Source organism: Schistocerca cancellata, unplaced genomic scaffold (genome assembly GCF_023864275.1).
Source record: "Schistocerca cancellata isolate TAMUIC-IGC-003103 unplaced genomic scaffold, iqSchCanc2.1 HiC_scaffold_1150, whole genome shotgun sequence".
NCBI classification, from domain to species: Eukaryota; Metazoa; Arthropoda; class Insecta; order Orthoptera; family Acrididae; genus Schistocerca; species Schistocerca cancellata.
In genome coordinates, this window is record NW_026047149.1 from 648,859 (window position 1) to 672,054 (window position 23,196).

At 58.5% G+C, this 23,196-nt stretch overlaps 6 protein-coding genes across 6 annotated transcripts; all 6 read right to left on the reverse strand.

Annotated features, from left to right (window-relative positions):
• Window positions 1-3,271: 3,271 nt before the first annotated feature.
• On the reverse strand, window positions 3,272-3,868 carry LOC126160049 (trophinin-like). The gene has a single exon (XM_049916856.1). The coding sequence runs from the start codon at window positions 3,866-3,868 to the stop codon at window positions 3,272-3,274; it is 597 nt and encodes a 198-aa protein (XP_049772813.1).
• On the reverse strand, window positions 3,865-4,479 carry LOC126160050 (uncharacterized). The gene has a single exon (XM_049916857.1). It carries the CDS (start codon window positions 4,477-4,479, stop codon window positions 3,865-3,867), a length of 615 nt encoding a protein of 204 aa, XP_049772814.1.
• Window positions 4,476-5,435, reverse strand: LOC126160052 (ice-structuring glycoprotein-like). The gene has a single exon (XM_049916858.1). The coding sequence runs from the start codon at window positions 5,433-5,435 to the stop codon at window positions 4,476-4,478; it is 960 nt and encodes a 319-aa protein (XP_049772815.1).
• A 5,922-nt stretch (window positions 5,436-11,357) lies between these two features.
• On the reverse strand, window positions 11,358-12,317 carry LOC126160053 (ice-structuring glycoprotein-like). The gene has a single exon (XM_049916859.1). The coding sequence runs from the start codon at window positions 12,315-12,317 to the stop codon at window positions 11,358-11,360; it is 960 nt and encodes a 319-aa protein (XP_049772816.1).
• Window positions 12,318-18,275: 5,958 nt separating this feature from the next.
• On the reverse strand, window positions 18,276-19,499 carry LOC126160054 (ovarian abundant message protein-like). The gene has a single exon (XM_049916860.1). It carries the CDS (start codon window positions 19,497-19,499, stop codon window positions 18,276-18,278), a length of 1,224 nt encoding a protein of 407 aa, XP_049772817.1.
• Window positions 19,500-19,696: 197 nt separating this feature from the next.
• Window positions 19,697-20,308, reverse strand: LOC126160055 (uncharacterized). The gene has a single exon (XM_049916862.1). It carries the CDS (start codon window positions 20,306-20,308, stop codon window positions 19,697-19,699), a length of 612 nt encoding a protein of 203 aa, XP_049772819.1.
• Window positions 20,309-23,196: the final 2,888 nt, after the last annotated feature.

A 23,196-nucleotide genomic window follows, 5' to 3' on the forward strand; every position in this document is an offset into this window, starting at 1 on the left:
CTTTGCGAAGGCAACACTCCTAGCGAAGGCAGCACTCCTTGCGAAGGCAGCACTCCTTGCGAAGGCAGTACTCCTTGCAAAGGCAGCACACCTTGCGAAGGCAGCACTCCTTGCGAAGGCTGCACTTTGTACGAAGGCAACACCCCTAGCGAAGGCAGCACCCTGTCCTAAGGCAGCACTCCATGGGAAGGCAGCACTCCTTGCGAAGGCAGCACTCCTTGCGAAGGCAGCACTCCTTGCGAAGGCAGCACTCCTTGCGAAGGCAGCACTCCTTGCGAAGACAGCACTCCTTGCGAAGGCAGCACTCCTAGCGAAGGCAGCCCTCATTGCGAAGGCAGCACTCCTTGCGAAGGCAGCACTCTTTGCGAAGGGAGCACTACTTGCGAAGGCAGCACTCCTTGGAAGGCAGCACTCCTTGCAAAGGCAGTACTCCCTGCGAAAGCAGAACTACTTGCGAAGGCATTACCCCTTGCGAAGGCAGCACTCCCTGCGAAGGCAGCCCTCTTTGCGAAGGCAGCCCTCCTTGCGAAAGCAGCACTCCTAGCGAAGCAACAGTTCTTGCGATGGCTGCGCTCCTTGCAAAGGCAGCACTCCTTGCGAAGGCAGCACTGCTTGCGAAGGCACCACCCCTTGCGAAGGCAGCACTCCCTGCAAAGGCAGCTCTCATTGCGAAGGCAGCACTCCTAGCGAAGGCAGCACTCCTTGCGGAGGCAGCACTCCTTGCGAAGGCAGCACTCCCAGCGTAGGCAGCACTCCCTGCGAAGGCAGCACTCCTAGCGAAGGCAGCACTCCTACCGAAGGCAGCACTCCTTGCGAAGGCAGCAATCCTTGCAAAGGCAGCACTCCTTCCGAAGCCAACAGTCCATGCAAAGGCAGCAGTCCTTACGGAGGCAGCACTCTGTGCAAAGGCAGCACTCCCTGCAAAGGCAGCACTCTGTGCAAAGGCAGCACTCCTTTCGAAGGCAGCACTCTTTGCAAAGGCAGCCCTCCTTGCGAAGGCAGCACTCTGTCAAAGGAAGCACTCCGTGTGAAGGCAGCACTATGTGCGAAGGCTGCACTCCGTGCGAAGGCAGCACTCCTTGCGAAGGCAGCAGTCCTTGCGAAGGCAGCACTCCTTGCGAAGGCAGCACTCCTTGCGAAGGCAGCACTCCCTGCGTAGGCAGCACTCCCTGCGTAGGCAGCACTCCCTGCGAAGGCAGCCCTCCTTGCGAAGGCAGCACTCTGTCAAAGGAAACACTCTGTGTGAAGGCAGCACTATGTGCGAAGGGTGCACACTGTGCGAAAGCAGCACTCCTTGCGAAGGCAGAACTCCTTGCGAAGGCAGCACTCCTTGCGAAGGCAGCACTCCTTGTGAAGGCAGCTTTCCTTGCGAAGGCAGCACTCCCTGTGTAGGCAGCTCTCCCTGCGAAGGCAGCACTCCTAGCAAAGGCAGCACTCCTAGCGATGGCAGCACTCCTTGCGAAGGCAGCAATCCTTGCAAAGGCAGCAATCCTTGCAAAGGCAGCAATCCTTGCAAAGGCAGCACTGCTTGCGAAGGCAACAGTACATACAAAGGCAGCACTCCTTGCGGAGGCAGCACTCTGTGCAAAGGCAGCACTCCCTGCAAAGGCAGCACTCTGTGCAAAGTCAGCACTCCTTGCGAAGGCAGCACTCCTTGCGAAGGCAGCACTCCTTGCGAAGGCTCCACTCCTTGCGAAGGCAGCACTCTGAGCAAAAGCAGCACTCCATTTGAAGGCTGCACTCCGTGCGAAGGGAGCACTCCTTGCAAAGGCAGCACTGATTGGAAGGCAGCACTCGTTGCTAAGGCAGTACTCCCTGTGAAGGCAGCAGTACTTGCGAAGGCATTACCCCTTGCGAAGGCAGCACTCCATGTGAAGGAAGCCCTCCTTGCGAAGGCAGCCCTCCGTGCAAAGGCAGCACTTCTAGCGAAGGCAGCACTCCTTGCGAAGGCAGCAATCCTTGCAAAGGCAGCACTCCTTGCGAAGGCAACAGTCCATGCAAACGCAGCACTCCTTGCGGAGGCAGCACTCTGTGCAAAGGCAGTACTCCCTGCAAAGGCAGCACTCTGTGCAAAGGCAGCACTCCTTGCGAAGGCAGCACTCCTTGCGAAGGCAGCACTCCTTGCGAAGGCAGCACTCCTTGCAAAGGCAGCACTCCTTGCAAAGGCAGCACTTCTTGCAAAGGCAGCACTCCTGGCAAGGGAAAACCCCATACGAAGACAGCACTCCCTACAAAGGCAGCCCCCGTTGCGAAGGCAGCACTCCTTGCGAAGGCAGCACTCCTTGTGAAGGCAGCACTCCTTGCAAAGGCAGCACTCATTGGAAGGCAGCACTCGTTGCAAAGGCAGTACTCCCTCTTTGCGAAGGCAGCCCCTCCTTGCGAAGGCAGCACTCCCAGCGAAGGCAGCACTCCTTGCGATGGCAGCACACATTGCAAAGGCAGCACTCCTTGCGGATGCAGCACTCCCTGCGAAGGCAGCACTCCTTTCGAAGACACCATTCCTTGCGAAGGCAGTACTCCCTGCAAAGGCAGCACTCTCTGCGAAGGCAGCCTCCCTTGCGAAAGCAGCACTCCTTGGGAAGGCAGCACTCATTGGGAGGCAGCACTCGTTGCAAAGGCAGTACTGCCTGAGAAGTAGCACTACTTGCAAAGGCATTACCCCTTGCGAAGGCAGCTTTCCCTGCGAAGGCAGCCCTCCTCTCGAAGGCAGCCCTCCTTGCGAAGACATCACTCCTAGCGAAGGCAGTACTCCCTGCGAAGGCAGCCCTCCTTGCGAAGGCAGCCCTCTTTGCGAGGGCAACACTCCTAGCGAAGGCAGCACTCCTTGCGAAGGCAGCCCTCCTTGCAAAGGCAGTACTCCTTGCAAAGGCAGCACTCCTTGCGAAGGCATCACCCCTTGCGGAGGCACCACTCATTCTGAACGCAGCACTCCTTGCGAAGGCAACACTGGTAACGAAGGCAGCACTCCTTGCGAAGGCAGCACTCCTTGCGAAGGCAGTACTCCTCGCAAAGGCAGCACACCTTGCGAAGGTAGCACTCCTTGCGAAGGCTGCACTGTGTACGAATGCAACACTCCTAGCGAAGGCAGCACTCTGTCCCAAGGCAGCACTCCTTGGGAAGGCAGCACTCCCTGCGAAGGCAGCACTCCCTGCGAAGGCAGCACTCCTTGCGAAGGCAGCACTCCTTGCGAAGACAGCACTCCTTGCGAAGGCAGCACTCCTTGCGAAGGCAGCACTCCTTGCGAAGGCAGCACTTCTAGCGAAGGCAGCCCTCATTGCGAAGGCAGCACTCCTTGCGAAGGCAGCACTCTTTGTGAAGGGAGCACTACTTGCGAAGGCAGCACTCCTTGGAAGGCAGCACTCCTTGTAAAGGCAGTACTCCCTGTGAATGCAGAACTACTTGCGAAGGCATTACCCCTTGCGAAGGCAGCACTCCCTGCGAAGGCAGCCCTCTTTGCGAAGGCAGCCCTCCCTGTGAAGGCAGCACTCCTAGCGAAGGCAACAGTCCTTGCGATGGCAGTGCTCCTTGCAAAGGCAGCACTCCTTGCGAAGGCAGCACTCCTTGCGAAGGCAGCACTCCTTGCGGATGCAGCACTCCCTGCGAAGGCAGCACTCCTTGCGAAGGCACCACTCCTTGCAAAGGCAGCACTTCCTGCAAAGGCAGCACTCCCTGCGAAGTCAGCCCTCCTTGCGAAAGCAGCACTCCTAGCGATGGCAGCACTCCTTGCGAAGCCAGCTCTCCTTAGAAGGGCAGCATTCCTAGCGAAGGCAGCACTCCTCGCGAAAGCATCACTCCTTGCAAAGGCAGCACTGCTTGCAAAGGCACCAGCCCTTGCGAAGGCAGCACTCCCTGCAAAGGCAGCCCTCATTGCGAAGGGAGCACTCCTTGCGAAGGCAGCACTCCTTGCGAAGGCAGCACTCCTTGCGAAGGCAGCACTCCTTGTGATGGCAGCACTCTTTGGGAGGCAGCACTCGTTACAAAGCCAGTACTCCCTGAGAAGGCAGCACTACTTGAAAATGCATTACCCCTTGCGAAGGCAGCACTCCCTGCGAAGGCAGCCCTCCTCTCGAAGGCAGCCCTCCTTGCGAAGACAACACTCCTAGCGAAGGCAGCACTCCTTGCGAAGGCAGCACTCCTTTCGAAGGCAGTACTCCTTGCGAAGGCAGCACTCCTTTTGAAGGCAGCACTCCTACCGAAGGCAGCACACCTTGCGAAGGCACCACACCCTGCGAATGCAGATCTCTGTGCAAAGGCAGCACTCCTTGCGAGGGCAGCACTCCTTGCGAAGGCATTTCTCCTTGCGAAGGCAGCACTCCTTGCAAAGCCAGGAGTCCTGGCGAAGGCAAAACCCCTTATGAAGACAGCACTCCCTACAAAGGCAGCCCTCGTTGCGAAGGCAGCACTCCTTGCGAAGGCAGCACTCCTTGCGAAGGCAGCACTCCTTGCGAAGGCAGCACTCCTTGCAAAGGCAGCACTCATTGGAAGGCAGCACTCGTTGCAAAGGCAGTACTCCCTCTTTGCGAAGCAGCCCTCCTTGCGAAGGCAGCACTCCTAGCGAAGGCAGCACTCCTTGCGATGGCAGCGCTCCTTGCAAAGGCAGCGCTCCTAGCGAAGGCAGCACTCCTTGCGATGGCAGCGCTCCTTGCAAAGGCAGCACTCCTTGCGAAGGCAGCACTCCTTGCAAAGGCAGCACTCCCAGCGTAGGCAGCACTCCCTGCGAAGGCAGCACTCCTAGCGAAGGCAGCACTCCTAGCGAAGGCAGCACTCCTTGCGAAGGCAGCAATCCTTGCAAAGGCAGCACTCCTTGCGAAGGCAACAGTCCATGCAAAGGCAGCAGTCTTTATGGAGGCAGCACTCTGTGCAAAGACAGCACTCCCTGCAAAGGCAGCACTCTGTGCAAAGGCAGCACTCCTTTCGAAGGCAGCACTCTTTGCAAAGGCAGCCCTCCTTGCGAAGGCAGCACTCCTAGCAAAGGCAACAGTCCTTGCGATGGCTTCGCTCCTTGCAAAGGCAGCACTCCTTGCGAAGGCAGCACTGCTTGCGAAGGCACCACTCCTTGCGAAGGCAGCACTCCTAGCAAAGGCAGCACTCCTAGTGAAGGCAGCACTCCTTGCGAAGGCAGCAATCCTTGCAAAGGCAGCACTCTTTGCAGAGGCAGCACTCTGTGCAAAGGCAGCACTCCCTGCAAAGGCAGCACTCTGTGCAAAGGCAGCACTCCTTGCGAGGGCAGCACTCCTTGCGAAGGCATTTCTCCTTGCGAAGGCAGCACTCCTTGCAAAGCCAGCAGTCCTGGCGAAGGCAAAACCCCTTATGAAGACAGCACTCCCTACAAAGGCAGCCCTCGTTGCGAAGGCAGCACTCCTTGCGAAGGCAGCACTCCTTGCGAAGGCAGCACTCCTTGCGAAGGCAGCACTCCTTGCAAAGGCAGCACTCATTGGAAGGCAGCACTCGTTGCAAAGGCAGTACTCCCTCTTTGCGAAGCAGCCCTCCTTGCGAAGGCAGCACTCCTAGCGAAGGCAGCACTCCTTGCGATGGCAGCGCTCCTTGCAAAGGCAGCACTCCTTGCGAAGGCAGCACAACTTGCGAAGGCAGCACTCCTTGCGGATGCAGCACTCCCTGCGAAGGCAGCACTCCTTGCGAAGGCAGCACTCATTGGAAGGCAGCACTCATTGGAAGGCAGCACTCGTTGCAAAGGCAGTACTCCCTGAGAAGGCAGCACTACTTGCGAAGTCATTACCCCTTGCGAAGGCAGCACTCCCTGCGAAGGCAGCCCTCCTCTCGAAGGCAGCCCTCCTTGCGAAGGCAGCACTCCTTGCGAAGGCAGCACTCCTTGCGAAGGCAGTACTCCTTGCAAAGGCAGCACTCCTTGCGAAGGCAGCACCCCTTGCGGAGGCACCACTCCTTCTGAACGCTGCAATCCTTGCGAAGGCAACACTGCTAGCGAAGGCAGCACTCCTTGCGATGGCAGCACTCCTTGCGAAGGCAGTACTCCTTGCAAAGGCAGCACACCTTGCGAAGGCAGCACTCCTTGCGAAGGCTGCACTGTGTACGAAGGCAACACCCCTAGCGAAGGCAGCACTCTGTCCCAAGGCAGCACTCCATGGGAAGGCAGCACTCCTTGCGAAGGCAGCACTCCTTGCGAAGGCAGCACTCCTTGCGAAGGCAGCACTCCTTGCAAAGGCAGCACTCCTTGCGAAGGCAGCACTCCTTGCGAAGACAGCACTCCTTGTGAAGGCAGCACTCCTAGCGAAGGCAGCCCTCATTGCGAAGGCAGCACTCCTTGCGAAGGCAGCACTCTTTGCGAAGGGAGCACTACTTGCGAAGGCAGCACTCCTTGGAAGGCAGCATTCCTTGCAAAGGCAGTACTCCCTGCGAAAGCAGAACTACTTGCGAAGGCATTACCCCTTGCGAAGGCAGCACTCCCTGCGAAGGCAGCCCTCTTTGCGAAGGCAGCCCTCCTTGCGAAGGCAGCACTCCTAGCGAAGGCAACAGTCCTTGCGATGGCTTCGCTCCTTGCAAAGGCAGCACTCCTTGCGAAGGCAACACTGCTTGCGAAGGCACCACTCCTTGCGAAGGCAGCACTCCCTGCAAAGGCAGCACTCCCTGCGAAGGCAGCCCTCATTGCGAAGGCAGCACTCCTAGCGAAGGCAGCTCTCCTTGCGAAGGCAGATCTCCTTGCAAAGGCAGCACTCCCTGCGAAGGCAGCACTCCTTGCGAAGGCAGCACTCCTTCGAAGGCAGCACTCCTTGCGGATGCAGCACTCCCTGCGATGGCAGCACTCCCTGCGAAGGCACCACTCCTTGCGAAGGCAGCACTCGCTGCAAAGGCAGCACTCCCTGCGAAGTCAGCCCTCCTTGCGAAAGCAGCACTCCCAGCGATGGCAGCACTCCTTGCGAAGCCAGCTCTCCTTAGAAGGGCAGCACTCCTTGCGAAGACACCTTCCCTTGCGAAGGCAGCACTCCCTGCAATGGCAGCCCTCATTGCGAAGGCAGCACTCCTTGCGAAGGCAGCACTCCTTGCGAAGGCAGCACTCCTTCGAAGGCAGCACTCATTGGGAGGCAGCACTTGTTGCAAACGCAGTACTCCCTGAGAAGGCAGCACTACTTGCGAATGCATTACCCCTTTCGAAGGCAGCACTCCCTGCGAAGGCAGCCCTCCTCTGGAAGGCAGCACTCCTTGCGATGACAACACTCCTAGCGAAGGCAGCACTCCTTGCGAAAGCAGCACTCCTTTCGAAGACAATACTCCTTGCAAAGGCTGCACTCCTTTTAAAGACACCCTGCGAATGCAGATCTCAGTGCAAAGGCAGCACTCCATGGGTAGGCAGCACTAAGTGCGAAGGCTGCACTCCGTACGAAGGCAGCACTCCTTGCAAAGGCAGCTCTGCCTGCAAAGGCAGCAGTCCCTGCGAATTCAGCCCTCCTTGCGAAGCAGCACTCCTAGTGATGGCAGCACTCCTTGCGAAGGCATATCTCCTTACGAAGGCAGCACTCCTTGCAGAGGCAGCACTCTTTGCGAAGGCACCACCCCTTGCGAAGCCAGCACTCGCTGCAAAGGCAGCCCTCATTGCGAAGGCAGCACTCCTTGCGAAGGCAGCACTGCTTGCGAAGGCACCACCCCTTGCGAAGGCAGCACTCCCTGCAAAGGCAGCTCTCATTGCGAAGGCAGCACTCCTAGCGAAGGCAGCACTCCTTGCGGAGGCAGCACTCCTTGCGAAGGCAGCACTCCCAGCGTAGGCAGCACTCCCTGCGAAGGCAGCACTCCTAGCGAAGGCAGCACTCCTACCGAAGGCAGCACTCCTTGCGAAGGCAGCAATCCTTGCAAAGGCAGCACTCCTTGCGAAGGCAACAGTCCATGCAAAGGCAGCAGTCCTTACGGAGGCAGCACTCTGTGCAAAGGCAGCACTCCCTGCAAAGGCAGCACTCTGTGCAAAGGCAGCACTCCTTTCGAAGGCAGCACTCTTTGCAAAGGCAGCCCTCCTTGCGAAGGCAGCACTCTGTCAAAGGAAGCACTCCGTGTGAAGGCAGCACTATGTGCGAAGGCTGCACTCCGTGCGAAGGCAGCACTCCTTGCGAAGGCAGCAGTCCTTGCGAAGGCAGCACTCCTTGCGAAGGCAGCACTCCTTGCGAAGGCAGCACTCCCTGCGTAGGCAGCACTCCCTGCGTAGGCAGCACTCCCTGCGAAGGCAGCCCTCCTTGCGAAGGCAGCACTCTGTCAAAGGAAGCACTCTGTGTGAAGGCAGCACTATGTGCGAAGGGTGCACACCCTGCGAAAGCAGCACTCCTTGCGAAGGCAGAACTCCTTGCGAAGGCAGCACTCCTTGCGAAGGCAGCACTCCTTGTGAAGGCAGCTTTCCTTGCGAAGGCAGCACTCCCTGTGTAGGCAGCTCTCCCTGCGAAGGCAGCACTCCTAGCAAAGGCAGCACTCCTAGCGATGGCAGCACTCCTTGCGAAGGCAGCAATCCTTGCAAAGGCAGCAATCCTTGCAAAGGCAGCAATCCTTGCAAAGGCAGCAATCCTTGCAAAGGCAGCACTGCTTGCGAAGGCAACAGTACATACAAAGGCAGCACTCCTTGCGGAGGCAGCACTCTGTGCAAAGGCAGCACTCCCTGCAAAGGCAGCACTCTGTGCAAAGTCAGCACTCCTTGCGAAGGCAGCACTCCTTGCGAAGGCAGCACTCCTTGCGAAGGCTCCACTCCTTGCGAAGAAAGCACTCTGAGCAAAAGCAGCACTCCATTTGAAGGCTGCACTCCGTGCGAAGGGAGCACTCCTTGCAAAGGCAGCACTGATTGGAAGGCAGCACTCGTTGCTAAGGCAGTACTCCCTGTGAAGGCAGCAGTACTTGCGAAGGCATTACCCCTTGCGAAATCAGCACTCCATGTGAAGGGAGCCCTCCTTGCGAAGGCAGCCCTCCGTGCGAAGGCAGCACTTCTAGCGAAGGCAGCACTCCATGCGAAGGCAGCAATCCTTGCAAAGGCAGCACTCCTTGCGAAGGCAACAGTCCATGCAAAGGCAGCACTCCTTGCGGAGGCAGCACTCTGTGCAAAGGCAGTACTCCCTGCAAAGGCAGCACTCTGTGCAAAGGCAGCACTCCTTGCGAAGGCAGCACTCCTTGCGAAGGCAGCACTCCTTGCGAAGGCAGCACTCCTTGCAAAGGCAGCACTCCTTGCAAAGGCAGCACTTCTTGCAAAGGCAGCACTCCTGGCAAGGGAAAACCCCATACGAAGACAGCACTCCCTACAAAGGCAGCCCCCGTTGCGAAGGCAGCACTCCTTGCGAAGGCAGCACTCCTTGTGAAGGCAGCACTCCTTGCAAAGGCAGCACTCATTGGAAGGCAGCACTCGTTGCAAAGGCAGTACTCCCTCTTTGCGAAGGCAGCCCCTCCTTGCGAAGGCAGCACTCCCAGCGAAGGCAGCACTCCTTGCGATGGCAGCACACATTGCGAAGGCAGCTCTCCTTGCGGATGCAGCACTCCCTGCGAAGGCAGCACTCCTTGCGAAGACACCATTCCTTGCGAAGGCAGTACTCCCTGCAAAGGCAGCACTCTCTGCGAAGGCAGCCTCCCTTGCGAAAGCAGCACTCCTTGGGAAGGCAGCACTCATTGGAAGGCAGCACTCGTTGCAAAGGCAGTACTGCCTGAGAAGTAGCACTACTTGCGAAGGCATTACCCCTTGCGAAGGCAGCACTCCCTGCGAAGGCAGCCCTCCTCTCGAAGGCAGCCCTCCTTGCGAAGACATCACTCCTAGCGAAGGCAGTACTCCCTGCGAAGGCAGCCCTCCTTGCGAAGGCAGCCCTCTTTGCGAGGGCAACACTCCTAGCGAAGGCAGCACTCCTTGCGAAGGCAGCCCTCCTTGCAAAGGCAGTACTCCTTGCAAAGGCAGCACTCCTTGCGAAGGCATCACTCCTTGCGGAGGCACCAATCATTCTGAACGCAGCACTCCTTGCGAAGGCAACACTGGTAGCGAAGGCAGCACTCCTTGCGAAGGCAGCACTCCTTGCAAAGGCAGTACTCCTCGCAAAGGCAGCACACCTTGCGAAGGTAGCACTCCTTGCGAAGGCTGCACTGTGTACGAATGCAACACTCCTAGCGAAGGCAGCACTCTGTCCCAAGGCAGCACTCCTTGGGAAGGCAGCACTCCTTGCGAAGGCAGCACTCCTTGCGAAGGCAGCACTCCCTGCGAAGGCAGCACTCCTTGCGAAGGCAGCACTCCTTGCGAAGACAGCACTCCTTGCGAAGGCAGCACTCCTTGCGAAGGCAGCACTCCTTGCGATGGCAGCACTCCTAGCGAAGGCAGCCCTCATTGCGAAGGCAGCACTCCTTGCGAAGGCAGCACTCTTTGCGAAGGGAGCACTACTTGCGAAGGCAGCACTCCTTGGAAGGCAGCACTCCTTGTAAAGGCAGTACTCCCTGCGAATGCAGAACTACTTGCGAAGGCATTACCCCTTGCGAAGGCAGCACTCCCTGCGAAGGCAGCCCTCTTTGCGAAGGCAGCCCTCCTTGCGAAGGCAGCACTCCTAGCGAAGGCAACAGTCCTTGCGATGGCAGTGCTCCTTGCAAAGGCAGCACTCCTTGCGAAGGCAGCACTCCTTGCGAAGGCAGCACTCCTTGCGGATGCAGCACTCCCTGCGAAGGCAGCACTCCTTGCGAAGGCACCACTCCTTGCAAAGGCAGCACTTCCTGCAAAGGCAGCACTCCCTGCGAAGTCAGCCCTCCTTGCGATAGCAGCACTCCTAGCGATGGCAACACTCCTTGCGAAGCCAGCTCTCCTTAGAAGGGCAGCATTCCTAGCGAAGGCAGCACTCCTTGAGAAAGCAGCACTCCTTGCAAAGGCAGCACTGCTTGCAAAGGCACCAGCCCTTGCGAAGGCAGCACTCCCTGCAAAGGCAGCCCTCATTGCGAAGGGAGCACTCCTTGCGAAGGCAGCACTCCTTGCGAAGGCAGCACTCCTTGCGAAGGCAGCACTCCTTGTGATGGCAGCACTCTTTGGGAGGCAGCACTCGATACAAAGCCAGTACTCCCTGAGAAGGCAGCACTACTTGAAAATGCATTACCCCTTGCGAAGGCAGCACTCCCTGCGAAGGCAGCCCTCCTCTCGAAGGCAGCCCTCCTTGCGAAGACAACACTCCTAGCGAAGGCAGCACTCCTTGCGAAGGCAGCACTCCTTTCGAAGGCAGTACTCCTTGCGAAGGCACCACTCCTTTTGAAGGCAGCACTCCTACCGAAGGCAGCACACCTTGCGAAGGCACCACACCCTGCGAATGCAGATCTCTGTGCAAAGGCAGCACTCCTTGCGAGGGCAGCACTCCTTGCGAAGGCATTTCTCCTTGCGAAGGCAGCACTCCTTGCAAAGGCAGCACTCATTGGAAGGCAGCACTCGTTGCAAAGGCAGTACTCCCTCTTTGCGAAGCAGCCCTCCTTGCGAAGGCAGCACTCCTAGCGAAGGCAGCACTCCTTGCGATGGCAGCGCTCCTTGCAAAGGCAGCACTCCTAGCGAAGGCAGCACTCCTTGCGATGGCAGCGCTCCTTGCAAAGGCAGCACTCCTTGCGAAGGCAGCACTCCTTGCGAAGGCAGCACTCCCAGCGTAGGCAGCACTCCCTGCGAAGGCAGCACTCCTAGCGAAGGCAGCACTCCTAGCGAAGGCAACACTCCTTGTGAAGGCAGCAATCCTTGCAAAGGCAGCACTCCTTGCGAAGGCAACAGTCCATGCAAAGGCAGCAGTCCTTATGGAGGCAGCACTCTGTGCAAAGGCAGCACTCCCTGCAAAGGCAGCACTCTGTGCAAAGGCAGCACTCCTTTCGAAGGCAGCACTCTTTGCGAAGGCAGCCCTCCTTGCGAAGGCAGCACTCCTAGCGAAGGCAACAGTCCTTGCGATGGCTTCGCTCCTTGCAAAGGCAGCACTCCTTGCGAAGGCAGCACTGCTTGCGAAGGCACCACTCCTTGCGAAGGCAGCACTCCTAGCAAAGGCAGCACTCCTAGTGAAGGCAGCACTCCTTGCGAAGGCAGCAATCCTTGCAAAGGCAGCACTCTTTGCAGAGGCAGCACTCTGTGCAAAGGCAGCACTCCCTGCAAAGGCAGCACTCTGTGCAAAGGCAGCACTCCTTGCGAGGGCAGCACTCCTTGCGAAGGCATTTCTCCTTGCGAAGGCAGCACTCCTTGCAAAGCCAGCAGTCCTGGCGAAGGCAAAACCCCTTATGAAGACAGCACTCCCTACAAAGGCAGCCCTCGTTGCGAAGGCAGCACTCCTTGCGAAGGCAGCACTCCTTGCGAAGGCAGCAATCCTTGCGAAGGCAGCACTCCTTGCAAAGGCAGCACTCATTGGAAGGCAGCACTCGTTGCAAAGGCAGTACTCCCTCTTTGCGAAGCAGCCCTCCTTGCGAAGGCAGCACTCCTAGCGAAGGCAGCACTCCTTGCGATGGCAGCGCTCCTTGCAAAGGCAGCACTCCTTGCGAAGGCAGCACACCTTGCGAAGGCAGCACTCCTTGCGGATGCAGCACTCCCTGCGAAGGCAGCACTCCTTGCGAAGGCAGCACTCATTGGAAGGCAGCACTCATTGGAAGGCAGCACTCGTTGCAAAGGCAGTACTTCCTGAGAAGGCAGCACTACTTGCGAAGTCATTACCCCTTGCGAAGGCAGCACTCCCTGCGAAGGCAGCCCTCCTCTCGAAGGCAGCCCTCCTTGCGAAGGCAGCACTCCTTGCGAAGGCAGCACTCCTTGTGAAGGCAGTACTCCTTGCAAAGGCAGCACTCCTTGCGAAGGCAGCACCCCTTGCGGAGGCACCACTCCTTCTGAACGCAGCACTCCTTGCGAAGGCAACACTGCTAGCGAAGGCAGCACTCCTTGCGATGGCAGCACTCCTTGCGAAGGCAGTACTCCTTGCAAAGGCAGCACACCTTGCGAAGGCAGCACTCCTTGCGAAGGCTGCACTGTGTACGAAGGCAACACCCCTAGCGAAGGCAGCACTCTGTCCCAAGGCAGCACTCCATGGGAAGGCAGCACTCCTTGCGAAGGCAGCACTCCTTGCGAAGGCAGCACTCCTTGCGAAGGCAGCACTCCTTGTGAAGGCAGCACTCCTTGCGAAGGCAGCACTCCTTGCGAAGACAGCACTCCTTGTGAAGGCAGCACTCCTAGCGAAGGCAGCCCTCATTGCGAAGGCAGCACTCCTTGCGAAGGCAGCACTCTTTGCGAAGGGAGCACTACTTGCGAAGGCAGCACTCCTTGGAAGGCAGCACTCCTTGCAAAGGCAGTACTCCCTGCGAAAGCAGAACTACTTGCGAAGGCATTACCCCTTGCGAAGGCAGCACTCCCTGCGAAGGCAGCCCTCTTTGCGAAGGCAGCCCTCCTTGCGAAGGCAGCACTCCTACGAAGGCAACAGTCCTTGCGATGGCTTCGCTCCTTGCAAAGGCAGCTCTCCTTGCGAAGGCAACACTGCTTGCGAAGGCACCACTCCTTGCGAAGGCAGCACTCCCTGCAAATCAGCACTCCCTGCGAAGGCAGCCCTCATTGCGAAGGCAGCACTCCTAGCGAAGGCAGCTCTCCTTGCGAAGGCAGCACTCCTTGCGAAGGCAGCACTCCTTGTGAAGGCAGCACTCCTTGCGAAGGCAGCACTCCCAGCGTAGGCAGCACTCCCTGCGAAGGCAGCACTCCTAGCGAAGGCAGCACTCCTAGCGAAGGCAGCACTCCTTGCGAAGGCAGCAATCCTTGCAAAGGCAGCACTCCTTGCGAAGGCAACAGTCCATGCAAAGGCAGCAGTCCTTAATGAGGCAGCACTCTGTGCAAAGGCAACACTCCCTGCAAAGGCAGCACTCTGTGCAAAGGCAGCACTCCTTTCGAAGGCAGCACTCTTTGCGAAGGCAGCCCTCCTTGCGAAGGCAGCACTCCTAGCGAAGGCAACAGTCCTTGCGATGGCTTCGCTCCTTGCAAAGGCAGCACTCCTCGCGAAGGCAGCACTGCTTGCGAAGGCACCACTCCTTGCGAAGGCAGCACTCCCTGCAAAGGCAGCACTCCCTGCGAAGGCAGCCCTCCTTCCGAAGGCAGCCCTCCGGGCAAAGGCAGCACTTCTAGCGAAGCAGCACTCCTTGGAAGGTAGCACTCATTGCGAAGGCAGCACTCCTTGCGAAGGCAGTACTACTTGCGAAGGCAACACTCCTTGCGAAGGCAGCTCTCCTTGCGAAGGCAGCACTCCGTGTGAACGCAGCACTCCATGCGAAGGCAACACTCCTTGCAAAGGCAGCACTCCCTACGAAGGCAGCACTCCTTGCGAAGGCGCCACCCCATGCGAAGGCGCCACCACATGCGAAGGCAGCACTCCCTGTTAAGGCAGCACTTCTTGCGAAGGCAGCACTCTGTGCGTACGCTGCACTCCGTGCGAAGGCAGCAATCTGTGCAAAGGCAGCACTCCTTGCGATGGCAGCACTCCTTGAGAAGGCTGCACTCCGTACGAAGGCAGCACTCCTAGCGAAGGCAGCACTCCGTCCTAAGGCAGCACTCCTTGGGAAGGCAGCACTCCTTGCGAAGGCAGCACTCCTTGCGAAGGCAGCACTCCTAGCGAAGGCAGCACTCCTTGCGAAGGCAGCAATCCTTGCAAAGGCAGCACTCCTTGCGAAGGCAACAGTCCATGCAAAGGCAGCACTCCTTGCGGAGGCAGCACTCTGTGCAAAGGCAGCACTCCCTGCAAAGGCAGCACTCTGTGCAAAGGCAGCACTCCTTGCGAAGGCAGCACCCCTTGCGAAAGCAGCACCCCTTGCCAAGGCTGCACTCCTTGCGACAGCAGCACTCCTTGCGAAAGCAGCACTCCTTGCCAAGGCTGCACTGCTTGCGAAGGCAGCACTCCTTGCAAAGGCAGCACTCATTGGAAAGCAGCACTCGTTGCAAAGGCAGTACTCCCTGCGAAGGCAGCAGTACTTGCGAAGGCAGTACCCCTTGCGAAGGCAGCACTCCCTGCGAAGGGAGCCCTCCTTGCGAAGCAGCCCTTTGTGCGAAGGCAGCACTCCTTGCGAAGGCAGCACTCCTTGCGAAGGCATTTCTCCTTGCGAAGGCAGCACTCCTTGCAAAGGCAGCACTCCTGGCGAAGGCAAAACCCCTTGCGAAGACAGCACTCCCTACAAAGGCAGCCCTCGTTACGAAGGCAGCACTCCTTGCGAAGGCAGCACTCCTTGCGAAGGCAGCACTCCTTGCAAAGGCAGCACTCATTGGAAGGCAGCACTCGTTGCAAAGGCAGTACTCCCTGCGAAGGCAGTAGTACTTGCGAAGGCATTACCCCTTTCGAAGGCAGCACTCCCTGCGAAGGGAGCCCTCCTTGCGAAGGCAGCCCTCCGTGCAAAGGCAGCACTTCTAGCGAAGGCAGCACTCCTTGGAAGGCAGCACTCATTGCGAAGGCAGCACTCCTTGCGAAGGCAGTACTACTTGCGAAGGCAACACTCCTTGCGAAGGCAGCACTCCTTGCGAAGGCAGCACTCCTTGTGAATGCAGCACTCCTTGCGAAGGCAACACTCCTTGCAAAGGCAGCACTCCCTGCGAAGGCAGCACTCCTTGCGAAGGCGCCACCCCATGCGAAGGCAGCACTCCCTGCGAAGGCAGCACTTCTTGCGAAGGCAGCACTCTGTGCGTAGGCTGCACTCCGTGCAAAGGCAACAATCTGTGCAAAGGCAGCACTCCTAGCGAAGGCAGCACTCCCTGCGAAGGCAGCACTTCTTGCGAAGGCAGAACTCTGTGCGTAGGCTGCACTCCGTACGAAGGCAGCACTCCTAGCGAAGGCAGCACTCCGTCCTAAGGCAGCACTCATTGGGAAGGCAGCACTCCTTGCGAAGGCAGCACTACTTGCGAAGGCTGCACTCCTTGCGAAGGCAGCACTCCTAGCGAAGGCAGCCCACATTGCGAAGGCAGCACTCCTTGCGAAGGCAGCACTCTTTGCGAAGGGAGCACTCCTTGCGAAGGCAGCACTCCTTGCGAAGGCAGCACTCTTTGCGAAGGCAATACTGCTTGCGAAGGCAGCACTCCCTCGGAAGGCAGCCCTAATTTGCGAAGGCAGCCCTCCTTGTGAAGGCAGCACTCCTAGCGAAGGAAGCACTCCTTGCGATGGCAGCGCTCCTTGCAAAGACAGCACTCCTTGTGAAGGCAGCACTCCTTGCGAAGGCAGCACTCTTTGCGGATGCAGCACTCCCTGCGATGGCAGCACTCCCTGCGAAGGCACCACTCCTTGCGAAGGCAGCACTCGCTGCAAAGGCAGCACTCCCTGCGAAGTCAGCCCTCCTTGCGAAAGCAGCACTCCCAGCGATGGCAGCACTCCTTGCGAAGCCAGCTCTCCTTGCGAAGGCAGCACTCCTTGCGAAGGCAGCACTCCTTCGAAGGCAGCACTCATTGGGAGGCAGCACTTGTTGCAAAGGCAGTACTCCCTGAGAAGGCAGCACTACTTGCGAATGCATTACCCCTTTCGAAGGCAGCACTCCCTGCGAAGGCAGCCCTCCTCTGGAAGGCAGCACTCCTTGCGATGACAACACTCCTAGCGAAGGCAGCACTCCTTGCGAAAGCAGCACTCCTTTCGAAGACAATACTCCTTGCAAAGGCTGCACTCCTTTTGAAGACACCCTGCGAATGCAGATCTCAGTGCAAAGGCAGCACTCCATGGGTAGGCAGCACTAAGTGCGAAGGCTGCACTCCGTACGAAGGCAGCACTCCTTGCAAAGGCAGCACTGCCTACATAGGCAGCAGTCCCTGCGAATTCAGCCCTCCTTGCGAAGCAGCACTCCTAGTGATGGCAGCACTCCTTGCGAAGGCATATCTCCTTACGAAGGCAGCACTCCTTGCAGAGGCAGCACTCTTTGCGAAGGCACCACCCCTTGCGAAGCCAGCACTCGCTGCAAAGGCAGCCCTCATTGCGAAGGCAGCACTCCTTGCGAAGGCAGCACCCCTTTGCGAAGGCAGCACTCCTTGCGAAGGCAGCACTCATTGGAAGGCAGCACTCGTTGCAAAGGCAGTACTCCCTGAGAAGGCAGCACTACTTGCGAAGGCAGCACTCCTTGCGAAGGCAGCCCTCTTTGTGAACGCAGCACTCCTTGCGAAGGCAACACCCCTTGCAAAGGCAGCACTCCCTGCAAAGGCAGCACTCCTTTCGAAGGCACCACCTCATGCTAAGGCAGCACTCCCTGCGAAGGCAGCACTTATTGCGAAGGCAGCACACTGTGCGTAGGCTGCACTCCGTGTGAAGGCAGCTATCTGTGCGAAGGCTGCACTCCGTGCGAAGTTAGCACTCCTTGCGAAGGCAGCACTCCCTGCGAAGGCAGCACTCCTTGCGATGTCAGCACTCCTTGCGAAGGCAGCACTCCCTGCGTAGGCAGCACTCCCTGCGAAGGCAGCCCTCCTTGCGAAGGCAGCACTCTGTCAAAGGAAGCACTCTGTGTGAAGGCAGCACTATGTGCGAAGGCTGCACTCCATGCGAAAGCAGACCTCCTTGCGAAGGCAGCACTCCTTGCAAAGGCAGCTCTCCTTGTGAAGGCAGCTCTCCTTGCGAAGGCAGCTCTCCCTGCGTAGGCAGCACTCCCTGCGAAGGCAGCACTCCTAGCAAAGGCAGCACTCCTAGCGAAGGCAGCACTCCTTGCGAAGGCAGCAATCCTTGCAAAGGCAGCACTCCTTGCGAAGGCAACAGTCCATGCAAAGGCAGCACTCCTTGCGGAGGCAGCACTCTGTGCAAAGGCAGTACTCCCTGCAAAGGCAGCACTCTGTGCAAAGGCAGCACTCCTTGCGAAGGCAGCACTCCTTGCGAAGGCAGCACTCCTTGCGAAGGCAGCACTCCTTGCAAAGGCAGCACTCCTTGCAAAGGCAGCACTTCTTGCAAAGGCAGCACTCCTGGCAAGGGAAAACCCCTTACGAAGACAGCACTCCCTACAAAGGCAGCCCCTGTTGCGAAGGCAGCACTCCTTGCGAAGGCAGCACTCCTTGCGAAGGCAGCACTCCTTGCAAAGGCAGCACTCATTGGAAGGCAGCACTCGTTGCAAAGGCAGTACTCCCTCTTTGCGAAGGCAGCCCCTCCTTGCGAAGGCAGCACTCCCAGCGAAGGCAGCACTCCTTGCGATGCCAGCGCTCCTTGGAAAGGCAGCACTCCTTGCGAAGGCAGCACACATTGCGAAGGCAGCTCTCCTTGCAGATGCAGCACTCCCTGCGAAGGCAGCACTCCTTGCGAAGACACCATTCCTTGCGAAGGCAGTACTCCCTGCAAAGGCAGCACTCTCTGCGAAGGCAGCCCTCCTTGCGAAAGCAGCACTCCTTGGGAAGGCAGCACTCATTGGAAGGCAGCACTCGTTGCAAAGGCAGTACTGCCTGAGAAGGCAGCCCTCCTCTCGAAGGCAGCCCTCCTTGCGAAGACATCACTCCTAGCGAAGGCAGTACTCCCTGCGAAGGCAGCCCTCCTTGCGAAGGCAGCCCTCTTTGCGAGGGCAACACTCCTAGCGATGTCAGCACTCCTTGCGAAGGCAGCCCTCCTTGCGAAGGCAGTACTCCTTGCAAAGGCAGCACTCCTTGCGAAGGCATCACCCCTTGCGGAGGCACCACTCATTCTGAACGCAGCACTCCTTGCGAAGGCAACACTGCTATCGAAGGCAGCACTCCTTGCGAAGGCAGCACTCCTTGCGAAGGCAGTACTCCTCGCAAAGGCAGCACACCTTGCGAAGGTAGCACTCCTTGAGAAGGCTGCACTGTGTACGAATGCAACACTCCTAGCGAAGGCAGCACTCTGTCCCAACGCAGCACTCCTTGGGAAGGCAGCACGCCTTGCGAAGGCAGCACTCCTTGCGAAGGCAGCACTCCCTGCGTAGGCAGCACTCCTTGCGAAGGCAGCACTCCTTACGAAGGCAGCACTCCTTGCGAAGGCAGCACTCCTTGTGAAGGGAGCACTCCTATAGAAGGCAGCCCTCATTGCGAAGGCAGCACTTCTTGTGAAGGCAGCACTCTTTGCGAAGGGAGCACTACTTGCGAAGGCAGCACTCCTTGGAAGGCAGCACTCCTTCAAAGGCAGTACTCCCTGCGAATGCAGAACTACTTGCGAAGGCATTTCCCCTTGCGAAGGCAGCACTCCCTGCGAAGGCAGCCCTCTTTGCGAAGGCAGCCCTCCTTGCGAAGGCAGCACTCCTAGTGAAGGCAACAGTCCTTGCGATGGCAGCGCTCCTTGCAAAGGCAGCACTCCTTGCAAAGGCAGCACTCTTTGCGAAGGCAACACTCCTTGCGGATGCAGCACTCCCTGCGAAGGCAGCACTCCTTGCGAAGGCACCACTCCTTGCAAAGGCAGCACTTCCTGCAAAGGCAGCACTCCCTGCGAAATCAGCCCTCTTGCGAAAGCAGCACTCCTAGCGATGGCAGCACTCCTTGCGAAGCCAGCTCTCCTTAGAAGGGCAGCATTCCTAGCGAAGGCAGCACTCCTTGCGAAAGCAGCACTCCTTGCAAAGGCAGCACTGCTTGCGAAGGCACCAGCCCTTGCGAAGGCAGCACTCCCTGCAAAGGCAGCCCTCATTGTGAAGGGAGCACTCCTTGCGAAGGCAGCACTCCTTGCGAAGGCAGCACTCCTTGCGAAGGCAGCACTCCTTGTGATGGCAGCACTCTTTGGGAGGCAGCACTCGTTGCAAAGGCAGTACTCCCTGAGAAGGCAGCACTACTTGAAAATGCGTTACCCCTTGCGAAGGCAGCACTCCCTGCGAAGGCAGCCCTCCTCTAGAAGGCAGCCCTCCTTGCGAAGACAACACTCCTAGCGAAGGCAGCACTCCTTGCGAAGGCAGCACTCCTTTCGAAGGCAGTACTCCTTGCGAAGCCAGCACTCCTTTTGAAGGCAGCACTCCTACCGAAGGCACCACACCCTGCGAATGCAGATCTCTGTGCAAAGGCAGCACTCCGTGGGAAGGCAGCACTACGTGCGAAGGCTGCACTCCTTGCGAAGGCAGCACTCCTTGCGAAGGCAGCACTCCTTGTGAAGGCAGCATTCCTTGTGAAGGCAGCTCTCCTTGCGAAGGCAGCACTCCCTGCGTAGGCAGCTCTCCCTGCGAAGGCAGCACTCCTAGCGAAGGCAGCACTCCTAGCAAAGGCAGCACTCCTAGCGAAGGCAGCACTCCTTGCGAAGGCAGCAATCCTTGCAAAGGCAGCACTCCTTGCGAAGGCATTTCTCCTTTTGAAGGCAGCACTCCTTGCAAAGGCAGCAGTCCTGGCGAAGGCAAAACCCCTTATGAAGACAGCACACCCTACAAAGGCAGCCCTCGTTGCGAAGGCAGCACTCCTTGCGAAGGCAGCACTCCTTGCGAAGGCAGCACTCCTTGCAAAGGCAGCTCTCATTGGAAGGCAGCACTCGTTGCAAAGGCAGTACTCCCTCTTTGCGAAGCATCCCTCCTTGCGAAGGCAGCACTCCTAGCGAAGGCAGCACTCCTTGCGATGGCAGCGCTCCTTGCAAAGGCAGCACTCCTTGCGAAAGCAGCACACCTTGCGAAGGCAGCACTCCTTGCGGATGCAGCACTCCCTGCGAAGGCAGCACTCCTTGCGAAAGCAGCACTCCTTGCGAAGGCAGCCCTCATTGGAAGGCAGCACTCGTTGCAAAGGCAGTACTCCCTGAGAAGGCAGCACTACTTGCGAAGGCATTACCCCTTGCGAAGGCAGCACTCCCTGCGAAGGCAGCCCTCCTCTCGAAGGCAGCCCTCCTTGCGAAGGCAGCACTCCTTGCGAAGGCAGCACTCCTTGCGAAGGCAGTACTCCTTGCAAAGGCAGCACTCCTTGCGAAGGGAGCACCCCTTGCGGAGGCACCACTCCTTCTGAACGAGGCGCTCCTTGCGAAGGCAACACTGCTAGCGAAGGCAGCACTCCTTGCGAAGGCAGCACTCCTTGCGAAGGCAGTACTCCTTGCAAAGGCAGCACACCTTGCGAAGGCAGCACTCCTTGCGAAGGCTGCACTGTGTACGAAGGCAACACCCCTAGCGAAGGCAGCACTCTGTCCCAAGGCAGCAGTTTATGGGAAGGCAGCACCCCTTGCGAAGGCAGCACTCCTTGCGAAGGCAGCACTCCTTGCGAAGGCAGCACTCCTTGCGAAGGCAGCACTCCTTGCGAAGACAGCACTCCTTGCGAAGGCAGCACTCCTAGCGAAGGCAGCCCTCATTGCGAAGGCAGCACTCCTTGCGAAGGCAGCACTCTTTGCGAAGGGAGCACTACTTGCGAAGGCAGCACTCCTTGGAAGGCAGCACTCCTTGCAAAGGCAGTACTCCCTGCGAAAGCAGAACTACTTGCGAAGGCATTACCCCTTGCGAAGGCAGCACTCCCTGCGAAGGCAGCCCTCTTTGCGAAGGCAGCCCTCCTTGCGAAGGCAGCACTCCTAGCTTAGGCAACAGTCCTTGCGATGGCTGCGCTCCTTGCAAAGGCAGCACTCCTTGCGAAGGCAGCACTGCTTGCGAAGGCACCACCCCTTGCGAAGGCAGCACTCCCTGCAAAGGCAGCCCTCATTGCGAAGGCAGCACTCCTAGCGAAGGCAGCACTCCTTGCGAAGGCAGCACTCCTTGCTAAGGCAGCACTCCCAGCGTAGGCAGCACTCCCTGCGAAGGCAGCACTCCTAGCGAAGGCAGCACTCCTACCGAAGGCAGCACTCCTTGCGAAGGCAGCAATCCTTGCAAAGGCAGCACTCCTTGCGAAGGCAACAGTCCATGCAAAGGCAGCAGTCCTTACGGAGGCAGCACTCTGAGCAAAGGCAGCACTCCCTGCAAAGGCAGCACTCTGTGGAAAGGCAGCACTCCTTTCGAAGGCAGCACTCTTTGCGAAGGCAGCCCTCCTTGCGAAGGCAGCACTCTGTCAAAGGAAGCACTCCGTGTGAAGGCAGCACTATGTGCGAAGGCTGCACTCTGTGCGAAGGCAGCACTCCTTGCGAAGGCAGCAGTCCTTGTGAAGGCAGCACTCCTTGCGAAGGCAGCACTCCTTGCAAAGGCAGCACTCCCTGCGTAGGCAGCACTCCCTGCGTAGGCAGCACTCCCTGCGAAGGCAGCCCTCCTTGCGAAGGCAGCACTCTGTCAAAGGAAGCACTCTGTGTGAATGCAGCACTATGTGCGAAGGGTGCACACCGTGCGGAAGCAGCACTCCTTGCGAAGGCAGAACTCCTTGCGAAGGCAGTACGCCTTGCGAAGGCAGCAGTCCTTGTGATGGCAGCTTTCCTTACGAAGGCAGCACTCCCTGCGTAGGCAGCTCTCCCTGCGAAGGCAGCACTCCTAGCAAAGGCAGCACTCCTAGCGATGGCAGCACTCCTTGCGTAGGCAGCAATCCTTGCAAACGCAGCAATCCTTGCAAAGGCAGCAATCCTTGCAAAGGCAGCACTCCTTGCGAAGGCAACAGTACATACAAAGGCAGCACTCCTTGCGGAGGCAGCACTCTGTGCAAAGGCAGCACTCCCTGCAAAGGCAGCACTCTGTGCAAAGGCAGCACTCCTTGCGAAGGCAGCACTCCTTGCGAAGGCAGCACTCCTTGCGAAGGCTCAACTCCTGGCGAAGGCAGCACTCTGAGCAAAAGCAGCACTCCATTTGAAGGCTGCACTCCGTGCGAAGGGAGCACTCCTTGCAAAGGCAGCACTGATTGGAAGGCAGCACTCGCTGCTAAGGCAGTACTCCCTGTGAAGGCAGCAGTACTTGCGAAGGCATTAACCCTTGCGAAGGCAGCACTCCATGTGAAGGGAGCCCTCCTTGCGAAGGCAGCCCTCCGTGCAAAGGCAGTACTTCTAGCGAAGGCAGCACTCCTTGTGAAGGCAGCAATCCTTGCAAAGGCAGCACTCCTTGCGAAGTCAACAGTCCATGCAAAGGCAGCAATCCTTGCGGAGGCATCACTCTGTGCAAAGGCAGTACTCCCTGCAAAGGCAGCACTCTGTGCAAAGGAAGCACTCCTTGCGAAGGCAGCAGTCCTTGCGAAGGCAGCACTCCTTGCGAAGGCAGCACTCCTTGCAAGGGCAGCACTCCTTGCAAAGGCAGCACTTCTTGCAAAGGCAGCACTCCTGGCAAGGGAAAACCCCTTACGAAGACAGCACTCCCTACAAAGGCAGCCCCCGTTGCGAAGGCAGCACTCCTTGCGAAGGCGGCACTCCTTGCGAAGGCAGCACTCCTTGCAAAGGCAGCACTCATTGGAAGGCAGCACTCGTTGCAAAGGCAGTACTCCCTCTTTGCGAAGGCAGCCCCTCCTTGCGAAGGCAGCACTCCCAGCGAAGG

Coding starts and splice junctions, on each gene's coding strand:
- LOC126160049 (XM_049916856.1), bottom strand. CDS start 3,868: ATGAGGGCTGCCTTTGCAGGGAGTGCTGCCTTCGCAAGGGCTGGTGCC.
- LOC126160050 (XM_049916857.1), bottom strand. CDS start 4,479: ATGAGTGCTGCCTTTGCAAGGAGTGCTGCCTTCGCAAGGAGTGCTGCC.
- LOC126160052 (XM_049916858.1), bottom strand. CDS start 5,435: ATGAGTGCTGCCTTTGCAAGGAGTGCTGCCTTCGCAAGGAGTGCTGCC.
- LOC126160053 (XM_049916859.1), bottom strand. CDS start 12,317: ATGAGTGCTGCCTTTGCAAGGAGTGCTGCCTTCGCAAGGATTGCTGCC.
- LOC126160054 (XM_049916860.1), bottom strand. CDS start 19,499: ATGAGGGCTGCCTTTGCAGGGAGTGCTGCCTTCGCAAGGGCTGGTGCC.
- LOC126160055 (XM_049916862.1), bottom strand. CDS start 20,308: ATGAGAGCTGCCTTTGCAAGGAGTGCTGCCTTCGCAAGGAGTGCTGCC.